General features: G+C 38.4%; 1 protein-coding gene across 1 annotated transcript in view; it reads left to right on the top strand.

The window, feature by feature from the left end:
* Positions 1-7,437: 7,437 nt before the first annotated feature.
* LOC139449549 (uncharacterized) overlaps positions 7,438-22,683 on the top strand; it is a 61,541-nt gene continuing 46,295 nt past the window's right edge. Inside the window, exons 1-2 of the mRNA XM_071230999.1 lie at positions 7,438-7,445; positions 13,927-14,031. Coding sequence (XP_071087100.1) covers positions 7,438-7,445; positions 13,927-14,031 — 113 coding nt within the window. The remainder of the gene's footprint in view (positions 7,446-13,926; positions 14,032-22,683) is intronic.

Raw genomic sequence — 22,683 nt, 5'->3', positions numbered from 1 at the left:
TTTTGAAATAAGCCCAAATTGCTTTTATCTGTATAATCTAGATAATTACAGACCACCGATATCGACCGTTTTCATATGAAAATATAAGGCAATGAGTTCACTTGCTATGATTACTGTCAATATAATAAGCACATACAAAGTAAGCATCGGTATGTTTTCCATAGTGTTAGCTCATAGTCAGTTCGTCTACATTTCTTTTTCAGCTTTGATGAATATTAAACTTTAAGATAATTTCAGAGCATCGCATTATGCTACAAGGTGTCCTGAGAGTGGGATCGTCTGGACGATGCATGATACGTGCATAAGTATTAAGAGGCAGGGTTTGGTGAAAAGTTAATATCTGGCACATTCCTTCTGCATGATATTTAGAATGTGGCCGATTTTTCGAACATAATGCAATAAGGATCTGTATTTAAAACCCCCCAAATCTATTGATCATCTTAGTACAAGGGCCCCAAATCTGAAATAATACATCAACGAGTTTATCGAGAAACTGAGATGCTTCGTGTACAACAACACTGCATGTTGCATGCTCTGAGTGATAATGAATCAGACAAAAACCGTCAATTTATGTCAACAAACGTCGTACTGTTGGAGGCATGGCGACACTCTAATAGGCGTTAATGTGCTTGTGTTTGTGTATAAGTGTTCGTGTGTTCGTTGCTAAATTGAGGTTTCAAATCTGTTTAATTGATATATGTGACTACATACTTAAATTTTATTTATGCCTGATCGTCGGATATTATGTACATATTGTCGATCTAGGTTTGTGTCTGTGTTATTTATTGTTGTACATGCATGATCGACCCGTGAAGATCCGGCGTAGAATAGGTCGTCAGCAACCCATGCTTGCCGTAAAAGGCGACTATGCTTGTCGTAAGAGTGCGGCGTTAAACAACAAACAAATCAAACCAAAACATGCATGATCGCTCAACCACGTATACCTAGATGGGAGACGGATAATATACGAGAGAAATCGAGAAAATCCAACAAAGGTGGAGTGAAATTTTCCTTTTTTATCATCTCATTACTTCCGAACCATCGGTATTATTGATATCGTTACGTTTCAAAATGATGAACGCATTCATCTGTATATTATATTTAAGGCACTAGTTTCTTTGTCCTACACATGACAAAAGATATCATGAAACGTGTATTGTCAGCGTGTATTAATATCTCTCCATGCTCCTACGTACATTGCTCACATGCCCATTCACGGTGCAAAATATAGAGGTGTAATGTGTTATAGTAACAGTGACAAATTTCCCGGATCAAAATGATTGTGAAAGGGGACTTTTATATTTATAATTATTCAATGAAAGCAAATGACTCATTGATTACGAATTGCCAATGGATTTTACGTATTTCTTTCTTCAGGAAAATGACGGATGTATTTTCAATTTTCAACGAAGCATGTACAAGATCTATTTTCGTTTCAGAATATTTTATTCAGTTGCACGGTTATACAACCTCACTTGAGTCACATTCTTTTTACTTCCGAGTTGGGCGCTATTGAGAAACACTTAACCAGTGACATGGCGTGTCAGTACGGAAACGTAGTAGGGCCATGGTGATTTCCAACGTAGGGCATATTATCTCCTACGGGCTTCTTGCAATTGGACAAAACAAAATTTCACCGTGGCCATACTACGCTTTCGTATGTGAGGACGTCGATATGAACTCTAAACATCCTTTGTTCTGAATCTCTCCATGCTCCTACATTGCTCACTCGACCATTCACATTTAAAAAAGAAAGAAACGCAATACAGATAAGATAATTTTGGCAATAAAAGCAAAACTAGCTGACCAATAGGTGCTACATGAGGAGGTTTGGTGTGTTTTAGCGTCAGTGACATATTTCCCAGATCCCAATAAGGAACATGCAAACCATTCGTTTGGAAAAACGTACGATTCTGAAAAACGCACAGTGCATTAACAAAAGGGTCATGGAGCTGCATGTACTGCACGTGCAGCAGCACTTTGAACGGTATTAAAGTGCAGGGTGTTTTATTGCCTTGCATCTGCGTCAATCGAACAGTGACAGTTCAACAACATGCCTAGATTAACAGAAGTGTAAAGAAACAACGTCATAGGCCGCTTGCAGGCAGGGTAATCACGATCAGCTGTCGCCAGGTTTTTCAATCTAGCATCATCACAAGGCTATGGGTTCGGTTTCATCAGCATGGGTCAACACGTGATCAGCCAAGATCGGGACGACCAAGTGTAACCACCCCCGCTCAAGATCGCTACATCCGACTGCGCCACAAAAGAGAAAGGACGACCACAGTCACCTCAACCGCATCCCAAATACCCTGACAACGCAGAATCTCCGGCCAGACCGTACCAAACCGTTTAAGAGCAAGACGACCTGTTCGACGAGACAACAACGACTGCATTGGTGTCATCAACACAGGGTATCGCCTCAACTGCGATGGAAAGATGTATGGTTCAGCGACGAATCAAGATTTCTCGAGGGGATGGAAGAGCACGGGTTTTCAGACGTCGGGGAGAATGTTACGCCGGGAACTGCGTACAGGAAGTAGACATGTTTGGTGGGGGTAGCGTTATGATGTTGGCCACTGTCTCCCATCATGGCGGGACAGGTTGGTCCATATCAAGGGCAATGTTACGGCTCAACGATAAATCAGCGAAATTCTCCTACCACACGTCCTCCCAATTGCAGCCAACGGCAACGGTGTATTCCAGCAGGACGACGCTTGACAGCATACAACACGGATTACAAGAGCCTGTCTACACAACAACAACGTTGGTGTGCTCACATGGCCCTCCAGATCCCCGGATTTGAACCTGATAGAGCACTTGTGGGATGAATTAGATAGACGGCTACGCCGACGTCAACCAAAACCCAAGACGTTGCAGCAGTTGGCTTTGCGTTGCAGGCCGAGTGGGCTACCATTCCCCAGGATGTGATTCGCATACTCGTCTCTTCCATGGGCAGGAGATGTCAGGCCGCTATCGATGTCAACGGGGGACATACGCGTTATTGATTGAAGCTGACCTTCACCTTGGGCTTTTCCTATGTACCGATAACTGAGATGACTACAAACACCAAGAGTTCTCTCCAAACATTTTGGCTCAATACCTTGTACGGTTACTCGTATAAATGTAGTTTCCCTCCTCACACAAATCTTTGCGTTTTTTAAGAGCATATGTAGGGAATCGTTGGCAAGATTGAGAAAGGGGACTTTTATATTTATTCAGTGAATGAAAATGACTCCTTCTTCAAGAAAATGACAAATGTATTTTCAATTTTCAACGAAGCATGCACATAATGAGATTCTATTTTCGTTCAGAAAACGTTTTTCAATTGAACGGTTATACAACGCTCAAAAGAAACTTGAGTCACATTCTTTTAACTTCCTACTTGGTTGGCGCTTTTGAAAAGCACAGAACCAGTGACATGGCGTGTCAAGACGTCGATATGAACTCTAAGCATCCTTTGTTCTGTTATCGTTCACTTCCTGACAACGACACTTGTAAAAGGTATTATAATCATGTTGTACAGTAATATTTATAGGCAACCTGAAGACCGCAGTAAGCTGCATAACCTGCTGCTATGAAACAGTTGGAGTCTGAACTAGAAAACCAGAGAATTATAAAATGTGCAACGCCCCACGCTGTCGGGATAGGAAGTCACACAATGATTCAAAGCACCGGGCTTCACCACCCGTATAATTATGTCTCCTCTAGCGATAAGCATATGTCAATCATGCTATGCCTCGGGTTAGAATAGGTCCCCAGGAACATAGGCTGGTCGTAAGAGATAACCATAAGGATGCTTGGGAACGAGGTCGATGGTATGTGAACGTACCCCGATGCGGTATATATACTGAACAACAAAAGTTTCCATGACATTGAATAAGATTTAATGCAAAGTTATGTTTTTTACCAAATCTGAAACAATTTCGGTTTGCAACGGATAAAACTCCTGTAAGTGTTCAAATATTTCTTAAATATGAAAAGTATTGACATTACACAGATTTTACCAGTAAGCAAGGCTGCATCCATCATGTTCACTAAAACAGTATTCAATATCCAGAGCTACGTCCCCTGAGAGCTATGATTGTGGGTCCGAATACCGGTAGGCTCCGATTATCTTTCTAGGTTTGTAAGCACCATTAAACCCAACTCACTCACTCACGAAAACAGTTTATTTCTGTGCGGTATAGTGTATCTTCCTGTAGCAGTTGTAATCACAGAACCAACAATGGTGTTTTCTTACCAGAAATATATCCGAGTATTCGCTAGCCGATAACTACGGAATACCCGGATTCTGGAAGGCTTGGTATCCGCCATCATAGTCTGCATCGACGTGCGTCCCCTCTGAAGTCCACACACTTCTGCCAACGATGTTTGAGTGCCTGAATTCCACTGGTGTAGAATGCTTCCTTCTGGTGGTGTAAAAAACAGCAGAAATGACGTCATCGTCATTTGCATAATGCTTCCTAGACAGTACTTTATTCAAGTGCTGGAAGAGGTGGAAATAGGACTGTAGCGACTCCCGTGAATAAGGAGTTCAAAACCAGTCATGCACCGCAGCCATGACGACAACAGACGCGTGCATAAATGCATTGTCCTTAAGTACTAGTGCAACACACCTTTTGTTATTTTCCAACGACGCTTTAGAAAAAGTATTTGATTTCCTCCGAGAATGAAACATTAGATGTTTTCATTGTTTAGTCTCTGGTTGATAGTGGTGAATCCAGGACCCATCCATTGATACAAACCGCTCAGCATAATGAGTGTTGATTCATTTTGATTGGGCCTCTAGATCGTGTTATTCATTGGTGAACATGCAGTACTACTCAAACATACATTCTCCCACAGCAAGAGATGACATGTATGTACAGTTGCATGTAGGCTTGGTCACCATCTCTGGTCCAGTGCATATTCGCCAACTTACCATGAAGTTTTGAAAAAAGGTTAAAGAATTAGACTTTCAATACTGCATCGATTTTCAAAGAAATGATATATTCATTGAATTATGCACATATATATCTTTTCGTAAATCCAAATCTTCCTCCAGAAGATAACAATAGTGGTCGCAGTGCACCTGCAACATATTTATCTGATCATGTTCAAGAAATCAGCGAAGCAAGTAATTCACCCTTAATGCATTTCTCTAAACTTCCTTGTTGGTGTTGTTTGGCTGTAAAGAATTCTCGGGGAAATATTTCACTGACAGCGATACTGAATCTTTTGTGGCCATCGCACAATGGTTGATTGTTGCGGAATGACGGTGCTGACATTTTATCCAGTGTATTAACAGCGTCTTGCGTGATGTGTTTGGGTGTCCCTCACGCTTCTTTTGAAAAATCGAAGTTTTCTTCCACTTTGGGTATTTGGGTGCAAACATCTCAGTTTGCTGTTACAAAATGTGAGTGTTACCGCTTGTGTTGAAAAATACGGATATGCCATTATATCCTGCAATATACCCTGTACAATTAAAATGATGAATCACTATAATCACTTATATAAGTTCAACACCAGTGACTACCAGATAAGTTCGACTGTGCCACAGTGAATGCCAGATAAGTGAGACTGTGCCACAGTGACAGCCAGATAAGTGCGACTGTGCCACAGTGACTGCCAGATAAGCGCGACTGTGCCATAGTGAATGCCAGATAAGTGCGACTGTGTCCCATTGACTACCAGATAAGTGCGAATGTGCCACGGTGACTGCCAGATAAGTGCGACTGTGTCCCAGTGACTACCAGATAAGTGCGACTGTGTCCCAGTGACTACCAGATAAGTGCAAATGTGCCACAGTGACTACCAGATAAGTGCAACTGTGTCCCAGTGACTGCCAGATAAGTACAACTGTGTCCCAATGACTACCAGATAAGTGCAACTGTGTCCCAGTGACTACCAGATAAGTGCGACCGTGCCCCAGTGACTGCCAGATAAGTGCGACCCTGTCCCAGTGACTACCAGATAAGTACAACTGTGTCCCAGTGACTACCAGATAAGTGCGACCCTGTCCCAGTGACTGCCAGATAAGTGCGACCCTGTCCCAGTGACTACCAGATAAGTACAACTGTGTCCCAGTGACTACCAGATAAGTGCGACCCTGTCCCAGTGACTGCCAGATAAGTGCGACCCTGTCCCAGTGACTACCAGATAAGTACAACTGTGTCACAGTGACATCCAGATAAGTGCGACCGTGCCCCAGTGACTGCCAGATAAGTGCGACCCTGTCCCAGTGACTACCAGATAAGTACAACTGTGTCCCAGTGACTACCAGATAAGTACAACTGTGTCCCAGTGACTACCAGATAAGTGCAACTGTGTCCCAGTGACTACCAGATAAGTGCAACTGTGTTCCAGTGACTGCCAGATAAGTGCAACTGTGTTCCAGTGACTGCCAGATAAGGTTGACTGTGTCCCAGTGACTACCAGATAAGTGCAACTTTGTCCCATTGACTGCCAGATAAGTGCAACTATGTCCCAGTGACTGCCAGATAAGTGCAACTGTGTCCCAGTGACTACCAGATAAGTGCAACTTTGTCCCATTGACTGCCAGATAAGTGCAACTATGTCCCAGTGACTGCCAGATAAGTGCAACTGTGTCCCAGTGACTACCAGATAAGTGCAACTTTGTCCCAGTGACTGCCAGATAAGTGCAACTGTGTCCCAGTGACTACCAGATAAGTGCAACTGTGTCCCAGTGATTGCCAGATAAGTGCAACTGTGTCCCAGTGACTGCCAGATAAGTGCAACTGTGTTCCAGTGACTGCCAGATAAGGTTGACTGTGTCCCAGTGACTACCAGATAAGTGCAACTTTGTCCCAGTGACTTCCAGATAAGTGCAACTATGTCCCAGTGACTGCCAGATAAGTGCAACTGTGTCCCAGTGTATGCCAGATAAGTGCAACTGTGTCCCAGTGACTACCAGATAAGTGCAACTGTGTCCCAGTGACTACCAGATAAGTGCAACTGTGTTCCAGTGACTACCAGATAAGTTGAGAGTTTCTTTACAAATGGGTGTCCAGAATTAGAATGTTTTCACTGATTGTGTTTTTTAAAATATGAGACCCCGTTAAATTCCCTTTCTAAAATAAACCTTTTAGATTAGATGTCTGTATAGTATGTAGACATGAAGCCCTTTTTATCCATGGGTTGAATGAGAGAACAAATACCTGTTGAGAAAGTATACGGGTAGATACTAGTATGTGTTCTCGGCCTCCTCGCATAACATCTGTTAACGGTCGTTTGTCATGCATTTGCCAAACACTTCCTGGTACAGCTGATTTGCATAGGGAGCCTCATCGGTGGAAAGACCTGTTCATACTCAGGGTATCGTTTCCCTGAATAGAACACTCCCGTCGTAGGGACACAGTCCACAGGTGGGATAAGACTGTCTCGTCCCAGACAGTATTTGGATGTATATAAAGGACAAGAACGATACAATTACAGATGGAAACGTAAGTATGTATGCTTTGTTTGTTTGTTTGTTTGTTTGTTGATCAAAGCCACACTCAGCAATATTCCAGCTATATCACGACGGTCTGTAAATAATTGAGTCTGGGCCAGACCATCCACTGACTGACATAAAGACCATCGATCTACGCAAATGGGATACTATGTAGAGGGGAATGTCCGAGTAACTCTCCATTCCTTAAAAATAATGGAGCAGAGGCCCCGCAGGGGCCGAGGCCCATTATTTTTAAGGAATGGAGAGTTACGAGGATATTCCCCTACTTAAAATTCATCCCTACTTTTAAACTTTGACAAAATATTTTGTAGTTGAAAATATTTGAAAAATAAACCAGAACTCTTTGTTGTCCGTATTTATACTTGTGAGTCGACCTTGCGTGATGCACGAGGAATGCGTTCTCTGCCGCTTTTGGACGTGCGCCAAGCTCCGTGGCGAGTTGACATTTACAATGCATGGTACACGGCTCTTCATAATTGTGTTGGGTCCTAAACTAGTATTTATCAATCGCTTGCACATTGTTAATACATGCTGATGGGTATAATTGGAAATATAGAGCCCCAAACAAGCGATATTTATGTTACCTTATTTGTTTTTTCTCGTCAAAGGTTTATCTAACTATCTATAAATATGAACATTGTTGTGGGTAACGTGCTCTAACACAAACTATATACATATTATTTTGAGCTTTTAAGCATTATGCAAAATTGTGAAAAATATTTAATAGTTAATTTCACTTCATGCCTTCATGTGCCGCAGTAGCTGAGGTTGACAATTACACGTTTTCAAATCTAACGATACGGGTTCGTACCCCGCTTGCGACACATGTTTTCGGAAAAAAATTAAAATATTCACTTGTAAATAAATGTAAAAAAATAGTTCCGTCTGTTCCAAGTGGAAATTAATTCAAATGTTGCTTCAAGATAATGTACAGTTGACAAGCAACTCTCCAATCCTGAAAAATAATGGAGCGTTCAAACAATGGAATGACGTCACAGATGTGTTTTAAGACAGGCCTTACGACAAGCCTAGGTTGCTGAAGATCCATTCTAACCCGGATCTTCACTAACAGTGTCACAATTAGAAGCGTACAGTACGATGTACCGTGACACTATAAAGTGGTATATAAGTAGATTTAGTACTAGTCTATAGATATAAACACATTTGATTTTGAAAGCCCAGGCCAAGTAGGATCGAACACAAGCCAAACACTTCTGATAGAGACTATGTTGAGAATGTAGTGGGAAAAGGGCTTCACTTTGAGCACCTTGTTTTCTTTTAATACCGCGATCTGAGACACTATAAAGTGGTATATAGGTAGATATTATACCGGTCCAGAGATGTGAATCCATTTGATGATACATATGTGAGATTTAAGTTGATTTTGTGAGCCCAGGCCAAGTCGGACCGCGCACAGCACAAACACTTCTGATAGAGACACTGTTGAAAATGTACAAGGAAAAGGGCTTCACTTTGAGCACCGTATTTTCTGTAAATACTATAAAGTGGTATAAAGGTAGATAAGATACCGGTCTTTAGATGTGAATCCATTTGATGATAATAAATGTGAGGTTTAAGTTGATTTTGAAAAGGGACAAGAGCTCAACTTTAACCAACGTGTCTGTTTTAAATACGATGAACAGTAACATTATAAAGTGGTATTTACTTAGATATAGTACTATCCTATAAATGCAAACGCTATGCCGACAGGTGGAAATTTGTATCACAATACCTAGAAGTATTTGATACGTTTTAAATCCTTTTTCGTTTAACGATTGCTCTTTTACGTGTTACCTAGATCAGCGACGCTTACACTCTTTGTGATTTTCAAGCGATTTACTCGCAATCACTTAACTATGGTGGACGTGTTTGCTTTGTGATTGTTCATTAATGTCATGTGTTTATGTTGCATCAATAATATGTAGGTATGGTCGTCGATAATGAAGTAATTAGCCAATAACATTTTGTCCCGTCTTGCTCCGGCCCGACTTTTAGGCAATCCCGTATTTATCAATAAATTGTGCGTCATTCTGTTTTATGAATATATATCTGCATTGACGTTTTTCTCAATGTGTCCTTATAGCATAGCGTAGAAATAATTTGTTGGTGGGGACTGTAACCTAACATTGAAAACAAGACAGAATATATTCCAAAAAGGCAAGACTTGCACATGTACAAAACAATTTAGCCGACCTTACTGACAGTCATGGCGTCAATCCTCAGTCGTTCTGAACTGCTCAGGAACATCAGGCCCAATATTTTGTTAATGAAGTTGGAATTTCTCACGCTTGTTTTAACCAATGACCGCTCCTGAGTTTGTCCAAGAGTGCCCAATCCAATTTGCAAAAATAGAACTCACTGCAGTCATACTGGCAAAAACGTTTACGTCCATAACTCGGTTATGTTTCAACCAATAGTAATAACATTTGGTGCATGTGTACTTAGCAATGGAGTCTAATATATATAATCCATCTTTTGCGATAGACCTTTTGAATGCGACCTTCGCATTTTATCACGCCCTTACTACTCCCAAAAGGCATTCTTGACGCATCCTCCCATGCGAAACTGCGTTACTGACAAAGCTGAAATTCTAAAGATTATTCCATATGTTATTCAAATCATTGTAGGTTTTTTGTATTTCACACTATTTTATTGTACAGCTGCATCCCAAAAGTTTGTTCACCTCAGTAAGATATTGTAATCAACCAACTTTGGAGTGGAATACAGAGAAAACAAGAAACATTTTTATCATTTGATCATTTTATTCTGACAGTACGTTCAATAATGAGTGTGTCCACCTTTAGCAGTGACTACTGCATTCACTCTCTGGGTCATGGATCGGTATAACCGTTGGAACACCTCTTTTGGCAAAGAAAACCAATGATTTTGGACGGACTTCCAGAGCTCCTCACTCGATGTTGGCGTGTCCTTGGCAACACGTTTTCCGATCAGGTCCCAGATATTTTCAATAGGATTCATGTCTGGGGAGTTCCCAGGCCATGGTAATACTTGTACTCCCTTTCTTGCCAGGAAATGTTGGGTAGATCTTGAATTGTGTGCTGGAGCGTTGTCATGTTGAAATATGAAGCCCTTGTCTGGAAACATGAGACAGTTGCCATGTTCTACAATATCATTGATGATGTAGTTTTGATAACGTTCACTATTCAATGTCCCGGGGACTTTCTTGAGGATTCCTGGACCATTTTGTGAAATAACCCCCCAAACATGAACCTGGGGTGGGTGTTTGACGGTGGACTGAACACATTGATTACTGAATCTTTCATGAATAAATCTACGAACCTTCATACGTCTCCGATTACTGAAACACCTGAAGATGGATTCATCCGAAAATAACACCTTCTTCAACTGTGGCAGACCAAAACGTCGAACCTGTTTTGCCCATATAAATCTCTTTTTACGTTGACGTTTATTCAAGAGGGGTTTACGGCAAGGCACATAGCATTTTAGACCGAAGAGCATAAGTCGTCTTGAGATTGTCATCCTACTGATTGTTCTACCCAGTGATTGCTTTAATTTTCCATGAAGAATGTTGAGCGTTGCATACCTATCTCTTAGACATGCTTTGCGGATTATTCTGTCTTCTCGTACAGAAGTACATTTCGGTCTGCCAGACCTTACACGGTCGTTAACGCTGCCTGTTGTCTTGTACTTTTGATAGAGTTTTATCATTCCTCTAATTGACACCCTACATTCGTATTCTCTTCTCATTCTTCTTTTCACAGTCTTCCATGAAAACCCCAAATCTCTCATGGTTACAATTTGCCTCCTCTCATCTAAAGTCAGGTTACGTCTCTTTCTCGCTGCCATCCTTCATTACAAATTCAATCAAATAACATATGACATAATTAACTAGAAGTTGAAATGATTTGCAGAGTCTTATCTCTTAAACATTGATTTTGGCAGATATTATTTTCGCAAAAAGCACATTGTATCGAACAACCAATTCAATTGCATTCAAAGTTCACTTTTATCTCATTATCATTTAGTCAGACACATAATTAGAGGCCAACGGTTACCTACATAGATTACTGGTTAGAATAGATGTTAACTTACCCTTTGATGCATCATACAATCCTCTCCGAACTTCTGACGACTGATAAGTGACCTCAGAATGGAATGTGAATACAAAACTAAATATAAATGTAAAGTTGGCAAATTTCGGTTCAGTTTGTCACATTTGCATATAAAGTTAGTATGCATATCTAAAAAAACAATAGATTGGAAAATAAAATAATCTAAGGTATTCAAACACAGTACTTAAACTTTAAGAAAGTGAAGTGAACAAACTTTTGGGATGCAGCTGTATATATTATTTTATACTCCAGAACTACAGGGCGTAGAAAGTTAAACCTGTTAAAGGCCATACATAAATTGAAATGTGTTGAAGACATGTGAATCAGCAGTAGCCATAACAGTGTTTTCTTCTTTTGGGCAGAATGTATTGCATCACACGTTCTCAAACAGAAGACGGACTTGTAATTTATGTTTTTCCTTTCATGTACTGCTCTACATGTGTTGAGTGTTGATGTTCATCACTATAAAAAAGTTGACTTAATATAATATAATAAAGTTGTATTCAACAAATTGCCTTTAGAAGTTATATAGACAAGAGAATGTAAACATTATGTCAATGATAAGGACGCTTAATAATGCCATTAGTTCAGAGGTTAAGGTAACTAGATAGAATCTGCTCACTAAAGTATCTTATTACATTTTGACTTCTGTTATTGATGTTTTGATCACAAAACTTGGTAGATGACTTCTTAGTGAACTTGAATAACTTCCCATATGAAAAAGGTTTCGGTAACGTATAACGGAAAGGCTTTGGGGTTGATGTCATATCTTCATATATGTATTCTACCAAGTCATTGAAGAATTCTTGATTCTATTTGGCTAATAATTGTGAATCGGGGAAATCAATAATTATGCTTCTTTTATCACCGCTTCCACGAAAACACGTTAACGAATCAGATCTGATGTTGTATATGCTCACAGAGGAAAATAAATGTTTCAGCAATGTTAAAATCCATGTCAAAGGAATAACACTTGTCTAAACTTTCCACCAATTGCTGCGTCAGGCCTAGGGCTCCTTCGGTCGCGCTGTTTTCCCGCGCCGGTGGTGAAATCAATAGCTTCTCGCTTGCTTTAACATGGACTCGTCCTTTGATCAGAAACAAAAATATCGGGCATTCTGCAGACTGGGGTGAATCATTTTTATCTTACTTCATATTAAAACACTAGCCTATGATTGATTAAGGATGCGGCATGTAGCCCGCTCACGGGATCATGAAATATATATGTTAATACCAAGCATTCGAACAAAGAAAACATAACACCAAAACACATCCTACTGTTTCAAAGTACCACACACGTGTGTAGGGGGTCAATCCTGATTTTAACACTTTCAAGGATGGTTGATTAATCTCTGTGGACCATGTGTTCAAAGTTACACAGTCGGTGATCAGCACACAATGCACAGGTTCTAACAAACCCAACATGTTGACGATCAACCCCGTCCAGGGCGTCCAAGATCACCGACAGGAGTACAGGATCGATTGATCCGTAACCGGTTTCCACGAAATCTAGCTCAAACGGCGAATCAATTTGCTGCAAACCTTCATCAACTACTGGATAACGAGTTACGGGTCTGACGATTTATTAGAAATGGTCTTCATGCTACTCATCTCCATGCTTGACGGCTACATTTTGTGCCACCCAAAACTAAGCGTTATATTGTCAACAGAGGTAAACAACGCCGGAACAGTTGTAATCGTCGCTGCTCACGTGTCATTGTTTTCAGATGAGTCCCGAATCGCTTTGTACTTCCTTGATAGGCGTGGTCGTGTCTGGTGACATCAAAATAAACGTCAAGCCAATGTCAACCTTAGACCTCAAGACATTGTGAGATTCAAACACATTATGCCTCGTCGAGTGAATGAACATTTTACAAACCGTGGCGGTATTACGCACTACTGATCCAAACACGTCAAATTTCCCATCTTACCCCTATCGTCCTCCAAGATCGTTGGCGATGAAAACCTCTACTATTGTAATGTGTTTCCAACTGGTTAATTATTATCATACAACTAAATTTATTAGTAGAAACTAAAATCTCTGGACATCTTAAGTTATTTCCGAGTACCCTCATCTGTTTTAAGACTATATTTGGATTATATACCAACGATTTGGACTCAGTAAAAACATGGGAATATATTCTTTAATATTTGCGATATTACTATATTCTAGTATATTAATATGGTATTCCTTATATGTTAAAACACGTTTAGAATGGTTTCAAACGTAAAACAATTGTCCAATTTTGACAACAGTCTAAGGTTTCTCACTGGATTGCTTTGTTCAATAAACAGTCTCTTGGTTGTGTTGAGACATTTTGTTATGTTTCTACCATGTGGGTATATGAACACGAACGCTTTTTTGTTTTCTTTCAGTGGAAGTTGGCCGAACAGAGGCGCGATTTCTGCACAATGCAGTATCATGTTCCTGGTCTGTACATTTGCTGTGTGGGATTTAAGCACAGGATTACAGGAAAATGCGTAAGTATACAAATTTGATTCTTTTTCATCACTGTAATATATGACTGTAATATATTAATCAGCACATGCTGTGCCTGCATCTGAACCACTATTTCAAATGTAGATAGAGAAAAGTTGACTTTTGAAAAGTCATAAAATATACTAAGTCTTGATATCTACTTCGGCAGTTTTGATTGTTATGTGTACAGGGAGATTATATTTGTTGGTTTGCAAACGTATTGGTTGTTTTCAAACAATGCCAATCAAGCTTTCTCCCACTTGTTGAACTGTACATCCTGTGTCACACTACAGATGCGTGTGATAGTGCCAGATCGTAGCAACGCCAGTCTTAAGTCTAAGTTAAAGTATGGGACTTAAGATAACTCTTACGACAGCTTTGTGGAACGTATCATTGAATTCTGAAAGTAGGCCGTTTTATTGAATTAAATTAATACATGTTTACTATTAACGTGTTTAATCTGTTGAACTCAATTGGATTAGTCTGTGGATCGCGTTGACGTCAGCCCTTTTACAGGCAAGTAATAAATAAAATACTGAACTCGCTATCGTGTAATGGAACTCGTGAAACTATTTACGTGTTTCATAACATTGGTATTACACCGGAGAGAGTTTAGTATTCCAAATGTGTCATCCACTTGGTTGAGCAGTACTTTGCCCTCCATGTCAAACCGGAATCAGATATATCAAGAACTCGATATGTATCAGTTACACAAGATACAAGATATAGAGGATATTCCATGTGTCGAGTGTAATATCCCGTTTCTCTCATTGAATGACGAGGGGGAAGGAGATATTTTTACAAGTGGCGTAGTCACTCGTGAACATATCTCCCTCCTCCCGTCTCGAGATGAGAGAAAAGTGATAGTTCACGAGAATATACTCTTTGTGTAGTTGTCTGCCGGAACATTATGATAAACCTTGAAACGCAAATTATCTCTACCCATCACTCACAGACGTTTCACCACCCCTTGTAATTGCAACTTAAGTCTTATGTTTGCAATCTAAAAAAATATAAACAAATGTAGCCAAGAATATATGTCACTAAAAAAAATTATCATACATTTGAATATGATCATTTACAAAATCTAACAAAACATATTCTTGAAATATATGAGACTGTTGTTGAAAGCGAAAGAACACACGTGGGTCAAGTAACAAAACATTCTCGGTTGACGAGTTAAATGGGACATATATTTTATTACGAAAAATATTCAAGAGGTTGACAAACAGCAAGAAGCGATATAAACTCCATCAATGACCATCTGTCATCATTTTGCCATGTCAGTTTGGAACTAACGTAGGCGCTAGACACTTAGATAAAGGGGAGACAGTTTGTGGGAAGGTAAGTTTTGTAAGACAATAGTTCAGTCAAAGTGTTATGTTCACTGCAATGAAGTATCAAGTGTTATGTTCACTGCCATGAAAATAACACTTTTCACAACTTACAAAAACCCTCAGACATTTACACCGAAATATAATATTTATTCAACATCGATTATGGGGTAAACAAATACATTAGCTCTTACGGGCTATTTTTCCGAGATAACATTCATATAAAAATAACATGGACAGAAAATGTGCACGAAATATGGAATATGATACAGTAATTTACATAGATGTTTTACATTCTGTAATATAAGCAAATTAACATGTTTGAATACAGAAGGTTCTTTCCAATATATATGATCTTATATATGTTTTTTAAATTCCAAATGTAAATGATATTTCAGTATAAAATACAACTTATCTTCAACATCCAAACAAATACGGTATTTCCTTTCAGTAATATTTAAACATATATATGTATATTCCAGTTCCTATATTGTCAAATTCTGGATTAAAATCTCTTTAATCATTGGCATGATAGTGACAGGTAGCCACTGAATAGTGTTTGAATGACCTGCCTCCGGAACCAAGTTTCTTGTATGTCTATATTGATAATCAAAAATAGTAAATGCAACATTATTTACTAATATTTAGGCTATCTTTTAATGTATAAACACGCGGAAGTATTTAAGAGATCTTTATGCATATGAATGGTTCTCCCCGTATAACATATTAAAAAGAGATCCAACAGAAAAATGTGAATTCCCAACTCTAAACACTCTCGTGTTGGTGACAGTTTTCATACATGTACATGTCATCGACACAACACATGATCACAACAGACAATACACATGCCACGTATTATGTAAGACTTGTTCAGAATTCTTTTATATATTACGCCCCCAAAATACGAAAACGTCTACATTGTTTATATTTTCTCACCACATGTACGTCGATAGTATGGTGATCTCCCTTCAGTGACTGACGATCTCTAGCCCATTTTTATATTGTGTTGTTCATTAATACTAACTGCTCTTTAATATTCTCAACTAGTTTTAAAACAAATCTGTGATATTCTAGTTATTGTACTGTCCATCGTCGACAGCTTTTTATTTAGTCTAAATATATGTATCATTAATGTATAAGTTCTCGTCACGATATGGCTGAAATACTGCCGATGTGACGTTAAATATAAACTCACTCACTCACTCACTCACCACATGTACACCACGTAGTAGCGGTACGATCGAAATAGAATTAATTGGCATTGGAATATGTTTGAAAAGAGTTGGGCTTTGTGGTAAATTTGTATTTCATGCCGTAATTTCATTTCTAATTTCACTACAATGAATGATCACAACACACGATACACAGGCCACGCATTTTATTATGTTGGGCTTGTTAAGAATTGCTTTTAGCGTTTCCAAAATAGAAAAACACAAACTTTAGTGAAGAGTTAGGCTTTTGTAAATTAGAATGTCAATGTATTTGAAAATTTAAAGTTCTTTTGTTTACAATCATCTGCCTGTTTAGTAAACAGAGACTATCGAAAAATATTTAATAAAACTCCCCGTGTTTGTATCGTCTTATAAAGCCATAACGCGTGTTAAATAGTTTCATAAGCGGCATGTGTGAGTGAGTGAGTGAGTGAATAAGTGATGTCACTCATATAATCAATTCACGATTCCTTCAAAATTGAATGTATTAGTCACTGGTTTAAAGCCAATTAATCAGATCAGCCATTTTAATCGCAAATGGATTAATCACTTTTTCGTGTGTGTACATTCAGTAAACCAATCATTTGTCGCAAAGATATAATGTACACAGGCGCAGGAAAATAAAAAGAACCTCCATTTAATTATAAGCACCTCTTGTAAGCGTCCCGGTCTCTGACGGGATATCAATTATTCTTTTCATTAGTTATCAGCTCAAATAAATGTGATCGACTGAAAATATTGCTGCCACAAATTATTTGTTCTGTCCATCTATGGAAGAGCTTTTACCAGAACTTGTAGCAGTGTTTCTTAATTTCTGTCTAATAGGCCTCATGGCCTACAGTACAAAGGATCCATTCATATTTTATAGAACAAATGTAAAATTTCATCCATTAGAACATGCATGCATGCGTGGAACAAGATGTCATGCAAAGATTTGTTTGTTCAGTTTCAAACTATAAAGAAATTAAATTTCTCTTAAGGAACAGAGCAATTCTTTTTTGTACATGTACATCACTAGTTGCCATTAACAATTTAAACTTATAATCCGAAGGAAATTTATGAAACTATGATGGAATAAATTGTTGGCGACTATTTCTGTATGCCAGGCATATCAATAAAATATGATACTCATCTTCTTTAACTGCCAAATCACATTTTTCACATAAATCTCAAGATACATTTGAGGAAATAAAATCATTTGAGGATCGTAATTTTTGAATATTCAAGTGGTAAGAAGAGCATCTAAATTTACACAAAAGTCTAATCAAACCCTTGTGTTGTAAATGTAGAATATAGGATTTTGGAGTTAACAGTGTCTTAAAACTAGAATAATTTTCTAAAAAAAAGATAATTTTCTACTTTGCTATGCCAATTTTGAATTCCAATATCCTTACACCGTTGTTTGAACTGCTGCAGAAATGCATCCACGTCCCCATACGATTGCATAATCCAAACATATGAAAAACCTGTATTGAACAAAAGTTCCCGAACGTGACTGACCCAGTTTACTCTTCCTAACTCATCATGTGATTTCAACATGGCATAACAAGCCCGGGGATATCTACCACAATCTAAGGTTAAACGTTTACACCAATATTTAATAACTTTTGTGAAACACTCAACATATATATAATTTCTTCCACAGTCTCCGAGAACCGCATTGCTGGAAGAATATTTAGATAAACCTATGAATTTTTAAAAATACAACTTTGAACCTTTTCTATTTTATCGTTATATTTGAATCCCCAAATCTCGGAACCATATGTAAAAATCGGTAATATTTTAGTATCGAAAATTCTACATGCAACAGAAAATGAAATATTTGGAAACTTATAAAATACTCGAATGACAGAAAAAGCAGCTTTTCTAGCCTGGATCGCCAATGTTTCATATGCCTTTGACCAAACTAAACGAGAAGAGAAAACAATTCCTAAATAATTATTATATGTAACAGCCGATAACTGAATTCCTTTATAGAACCATTTTTCACAGGCTCTGAGAGTGTCTCCATTACTAAACACAACAGCATTTGACTTACCTAAATTAACTTCTAACCCCCATTTCTAAGTGAACTTTTCTAAACTATTTAACCGCTTTTGAAGATTAATAACTGAATCCGCTACCAACACCACATCATCTGCAAATAAAAGCAGTAAAATGTCTTCAATATGCTGATTTACAAATATTCCCCTGTCTGAATCTTCCTTCATATCATCAATCAACTGGTTTATAAAAAGTATAAACAATATGGGACTTATCATGCACCCTTGTCCAACACCAGATGTAATACAAAATGTTTCGGTATACTTACTACCGACTTTAACACATGCCATTACACGGCTATACATACTTTGTAGAACATTATATAATTTACCATGAAATCCATTTTAATAATAACCTATATAATAACTTTTCTCTATCAACTAAATCAAATGCCTTTTTGAAATCAATGAAAACTGCATAAAATCTGTGATTTGCTTTACTAAGGTACTTTTGCCATAGTGACTGAAAAACAAACATATTATCCACAGTTGCATATCCCTTTCTAAAACCGACCTGTGATTCATCAACTTTATCAAATAATTCTACCCATTTCCTAATTCTTGATTCAACAATATTTGTAAAAGCTGTCCCTATAACACCTAACAACGAAATACCTCTAAAGTTGCTTGGGTCTCGACGGCTCCCCTTCTTATACAAGGGAATAATTGCACCAATATTCCAAGTTTCGGGGAAAACTCCACTATCTAAGACTACATTAAATAATAAAACAAAATCTGATACCAATATTTTGGCATTCTTAAGAAACTCAGCTGGAATACCATCTATATCTGGGACTTTATCAGCTTTTAACTTCTTAATTGAAGTAATTGCCTCCTCTTCTACTACTTGATAAAAAATCAGTTGATTCATCCCTACACAACTGACAATTTTCAACATTATGACTTACCACTAGAACTTGTAGCAGAAACTTCATAACAGGATGTAGTTGATTCGGCGTTTAATACTGGACTATGGTCCTGCCTCGTGTATCGGTTCCATGAGTTGTTCGGATCATCTGTCCGATCAGGCAGGCGCATTAATGCTACATTCATCTGACATGGTGAAATAGCATTTTGGCAGTTAGCGGACTTATATGTTCAATGAGTAATGAACTGTACTCTGTTATGACAGGTTTGGTGGTGGGGTTGTTATCTGTTATCTGGTGTGGGTAATGGGGTGGGGTTGAGATGATTCAATTGTCTATTTATTCATTTTTATTGAAATAGCCAAACTGGACGTGTAAGTAAGTGAGTGCGTGTAAGGCTATTTCAAATAGTATTGAAGGTAACTATATAACTATGTGGGAGGAAAGCCTACAGTGATACAATTGTTCGTTATTTACAACTTCGGTTAAAACAACGAGCGTGGATATTAAGCTGACAAACCTGGAAACAAAATCATCGATCTGGAATTAAGAACCAAAGATAACAGCTTCCTGGCAAGACTAATATAAGGGAAGCAGCTCCGCACAACATGCTGGCGGGGTATTGTAAAGATTCAATCTACCAGGAAAGCAGACAGGGCTGTGCAGTAAGAAATTAAACGTTTGAGATGGTTTGATCAATAATGGAACGTGTCCCCTCGATTGGTCAAACATGTATTTATTCCGAATCAGTCTAGCAATGAGTATTTGTAGAAGATTTGGCTGTATTTTATTATGTTACTCGAGTCTAGTATCAGCTTCCACGTCTGTTGATGCAAACTTATTAATTATAATTTATTCAGGTGACAGTTCAGTATTTGATAACAGTCAAGAACATGTGATAGTACAAAACACACAATGTAAAGTAAAATAAATGTGTAGCTCAAAAAGCGGACAAAATAATTCACTTGTCACTCAATAGATGAAGTTATGCTCACGTAAATTTTGACTCTCGCTCACAACAAATTGCCACTTGTACGTTTGACAAATTACTTACGTGCTATAGTTAAGTCATAATAGTGAAGACGATCTGCATCATCTATGCACCATTGATGCACCATCTGTGCAGCATAAGTCTATATGCATAGAACCCCTTGAAATTCCTTGAAAGGACTGGTCTTCAGCAACTCCTGCATGTCGTAAAGGGGGACTAAATGGGTCGAGTGGCCAGTCTCGTTTATGCATATCATCTTATCCCAATTGCGTAATTCTATGCTCATGATGCCAACCACTGGATTGACATGTACAGACTAGTTTTTTACGGATTGGATTATTACTGAGTGCGGCGATCAGCAACAAATACCGACGAATAACCAGAACGTGAAAAGAATATTTCGGGTTCACTTGGGTTCTGTATGAGAGCATTTGGCGGAATATATAACAACACTGCAGTGTTACACATGATTGCAAGATACACGTTAAATATAGGCTCTACTGGTTATGTATGCTACAACAAAATCCTGATATGATCAACACGTATTGAACATCACAAACGCTGTACTTAGCTGTGGTAAAATCGCGAGTTGAAATTATATATGCAGTTAGTTCCTATAATAGGTGAGAAACCATATGTTATCATTTTGGAATAAGTTTGTCAAACTCAATATCAATATATAACGTATATAAAGATTGTTCATGCAGATCAATAATAAACCCATAAAATAACTTTATGTTAGTTATCAATTATTTACAACAATGTTTACTTCCGTATGACATCACTGCCAGTGACTGACTTTTACAAAATAGCGTGTTCACTGACAACAGTACGCGGGATTTCCAGAGGAGGATTTTCGTTGATTGAGGGATCGTATATACATAAATGTGTCATGTAAGTAATCAAAAACATTCTGACAACCTGCGAACTGCTATTTGTTTACAATGTTTTCCAATGTAACAAAGAGAATTAGTCAGAAATGACAATAACTACCGTCGTCGTCATGGCGTCGCAAAGAACAGAAAACGGCTTCTGTTGAATTGACCACATCATTGTAATGTATATAAGTTTAATTCAATACTTAGTGCAACGATACTCTTCCCATGAATATTCTCAAACGCGTGCTTGAGCCAATGTATGCAACAATAAGACGAAAGTACCTCTAAAAATGCTACACCGTGTAAAATCTGAATTTTGCTTTGTTTACATTTCAGCAAGTAGTTTTTCGAGCACAGTTTTCGTTTCCATACCTAATTTATTTCGCATGATTTCATCTAGATAATTTGCATTGGTGACAAAGACCACTTGTCATTTGTTTCTAAAATGTATGAGGAATTCAGAAATGCGTGCAAAGCAGCATAGTTTCACAGCAAAAAAAAATGCAGTTTCCGGTATCCGGATACCTGCCGGATACCTCCGGACACTTACCCAAAACGCGTCCAGGTATCCGGTGGCAGATACCAGGCCGGATACCAGATCCGTGGTATCCGGCATGGACACCTCACCTGAAAGTATGCCACCTGGAATCCGGGTATCCGGCACCGGATACCTCACCGGATACCTCAATCTGGGTGTCCAAGGATCCGGCACCGGATACCTCATTCTGAGTTTCCAAAAACATGTCACAATTTGGGGGTGCATTTTGTTCAATTAAGTGTGAAACACCTAAATATATATTGGAAACTAACCATGAAAATTAAACATTGCTGAAGGAATCCGGCAGGTATCCGGATGCAATTTTTCGAGATGTCTTAATCCTGGTAAATAATGTTAGCCTGGGCATATCAGATAGCTGTAGTAACATTCTGTGTCATTTTGGTTGTAAATATCCCCTTAAAGTTGAGATCTATGGGCATGTACTTTTGGAGAAGACAATCGTTTTAGATGTTAAGCTGTTTAATGAACAAACATCAGTTCTAATACATGTATGATGATATCCTTAAATTTCATGTTCAGACTTCCAGATAGTTCTGAGTGAAAGTATAAACTCATCGACTGTGTGCTCACTTGGGCCTTTGGTCCTAGTGAGATGATAATATGATTATTTGTAAAGGTACAAGTACTTGTTACGAACATACCAGCTTCATTTAAGTTTGAAACACAATATGCCTCACTGTGAGGGTGACATGTACCAGATTTCATCACACTACAGAGAGATGTTCCTCAGTTACTGTGAACATTTTTACTGAAAGACATTGAAAGCTAATTTG

The sequence above is a fragment of the Haliotis cracherodii genome, unplaced genomic scaffold (genome assembly GCF_022045235.1).
Source record: "Haliotis cracherodii isolate W230 unplaced genomic scaffold, xgHalCrac1.p SCAF_8, whole genome shotgun sequence".
Lineage (NCBI taxonomy): Eukaryota > Metazoa > Mollusca > Gastropoda > Lepetellida > Haliotidae > Haliotis > Haliotis cracherodii.
This window is presented reverse-complemented; position numbering and strand designations above follow the sequence as displayed.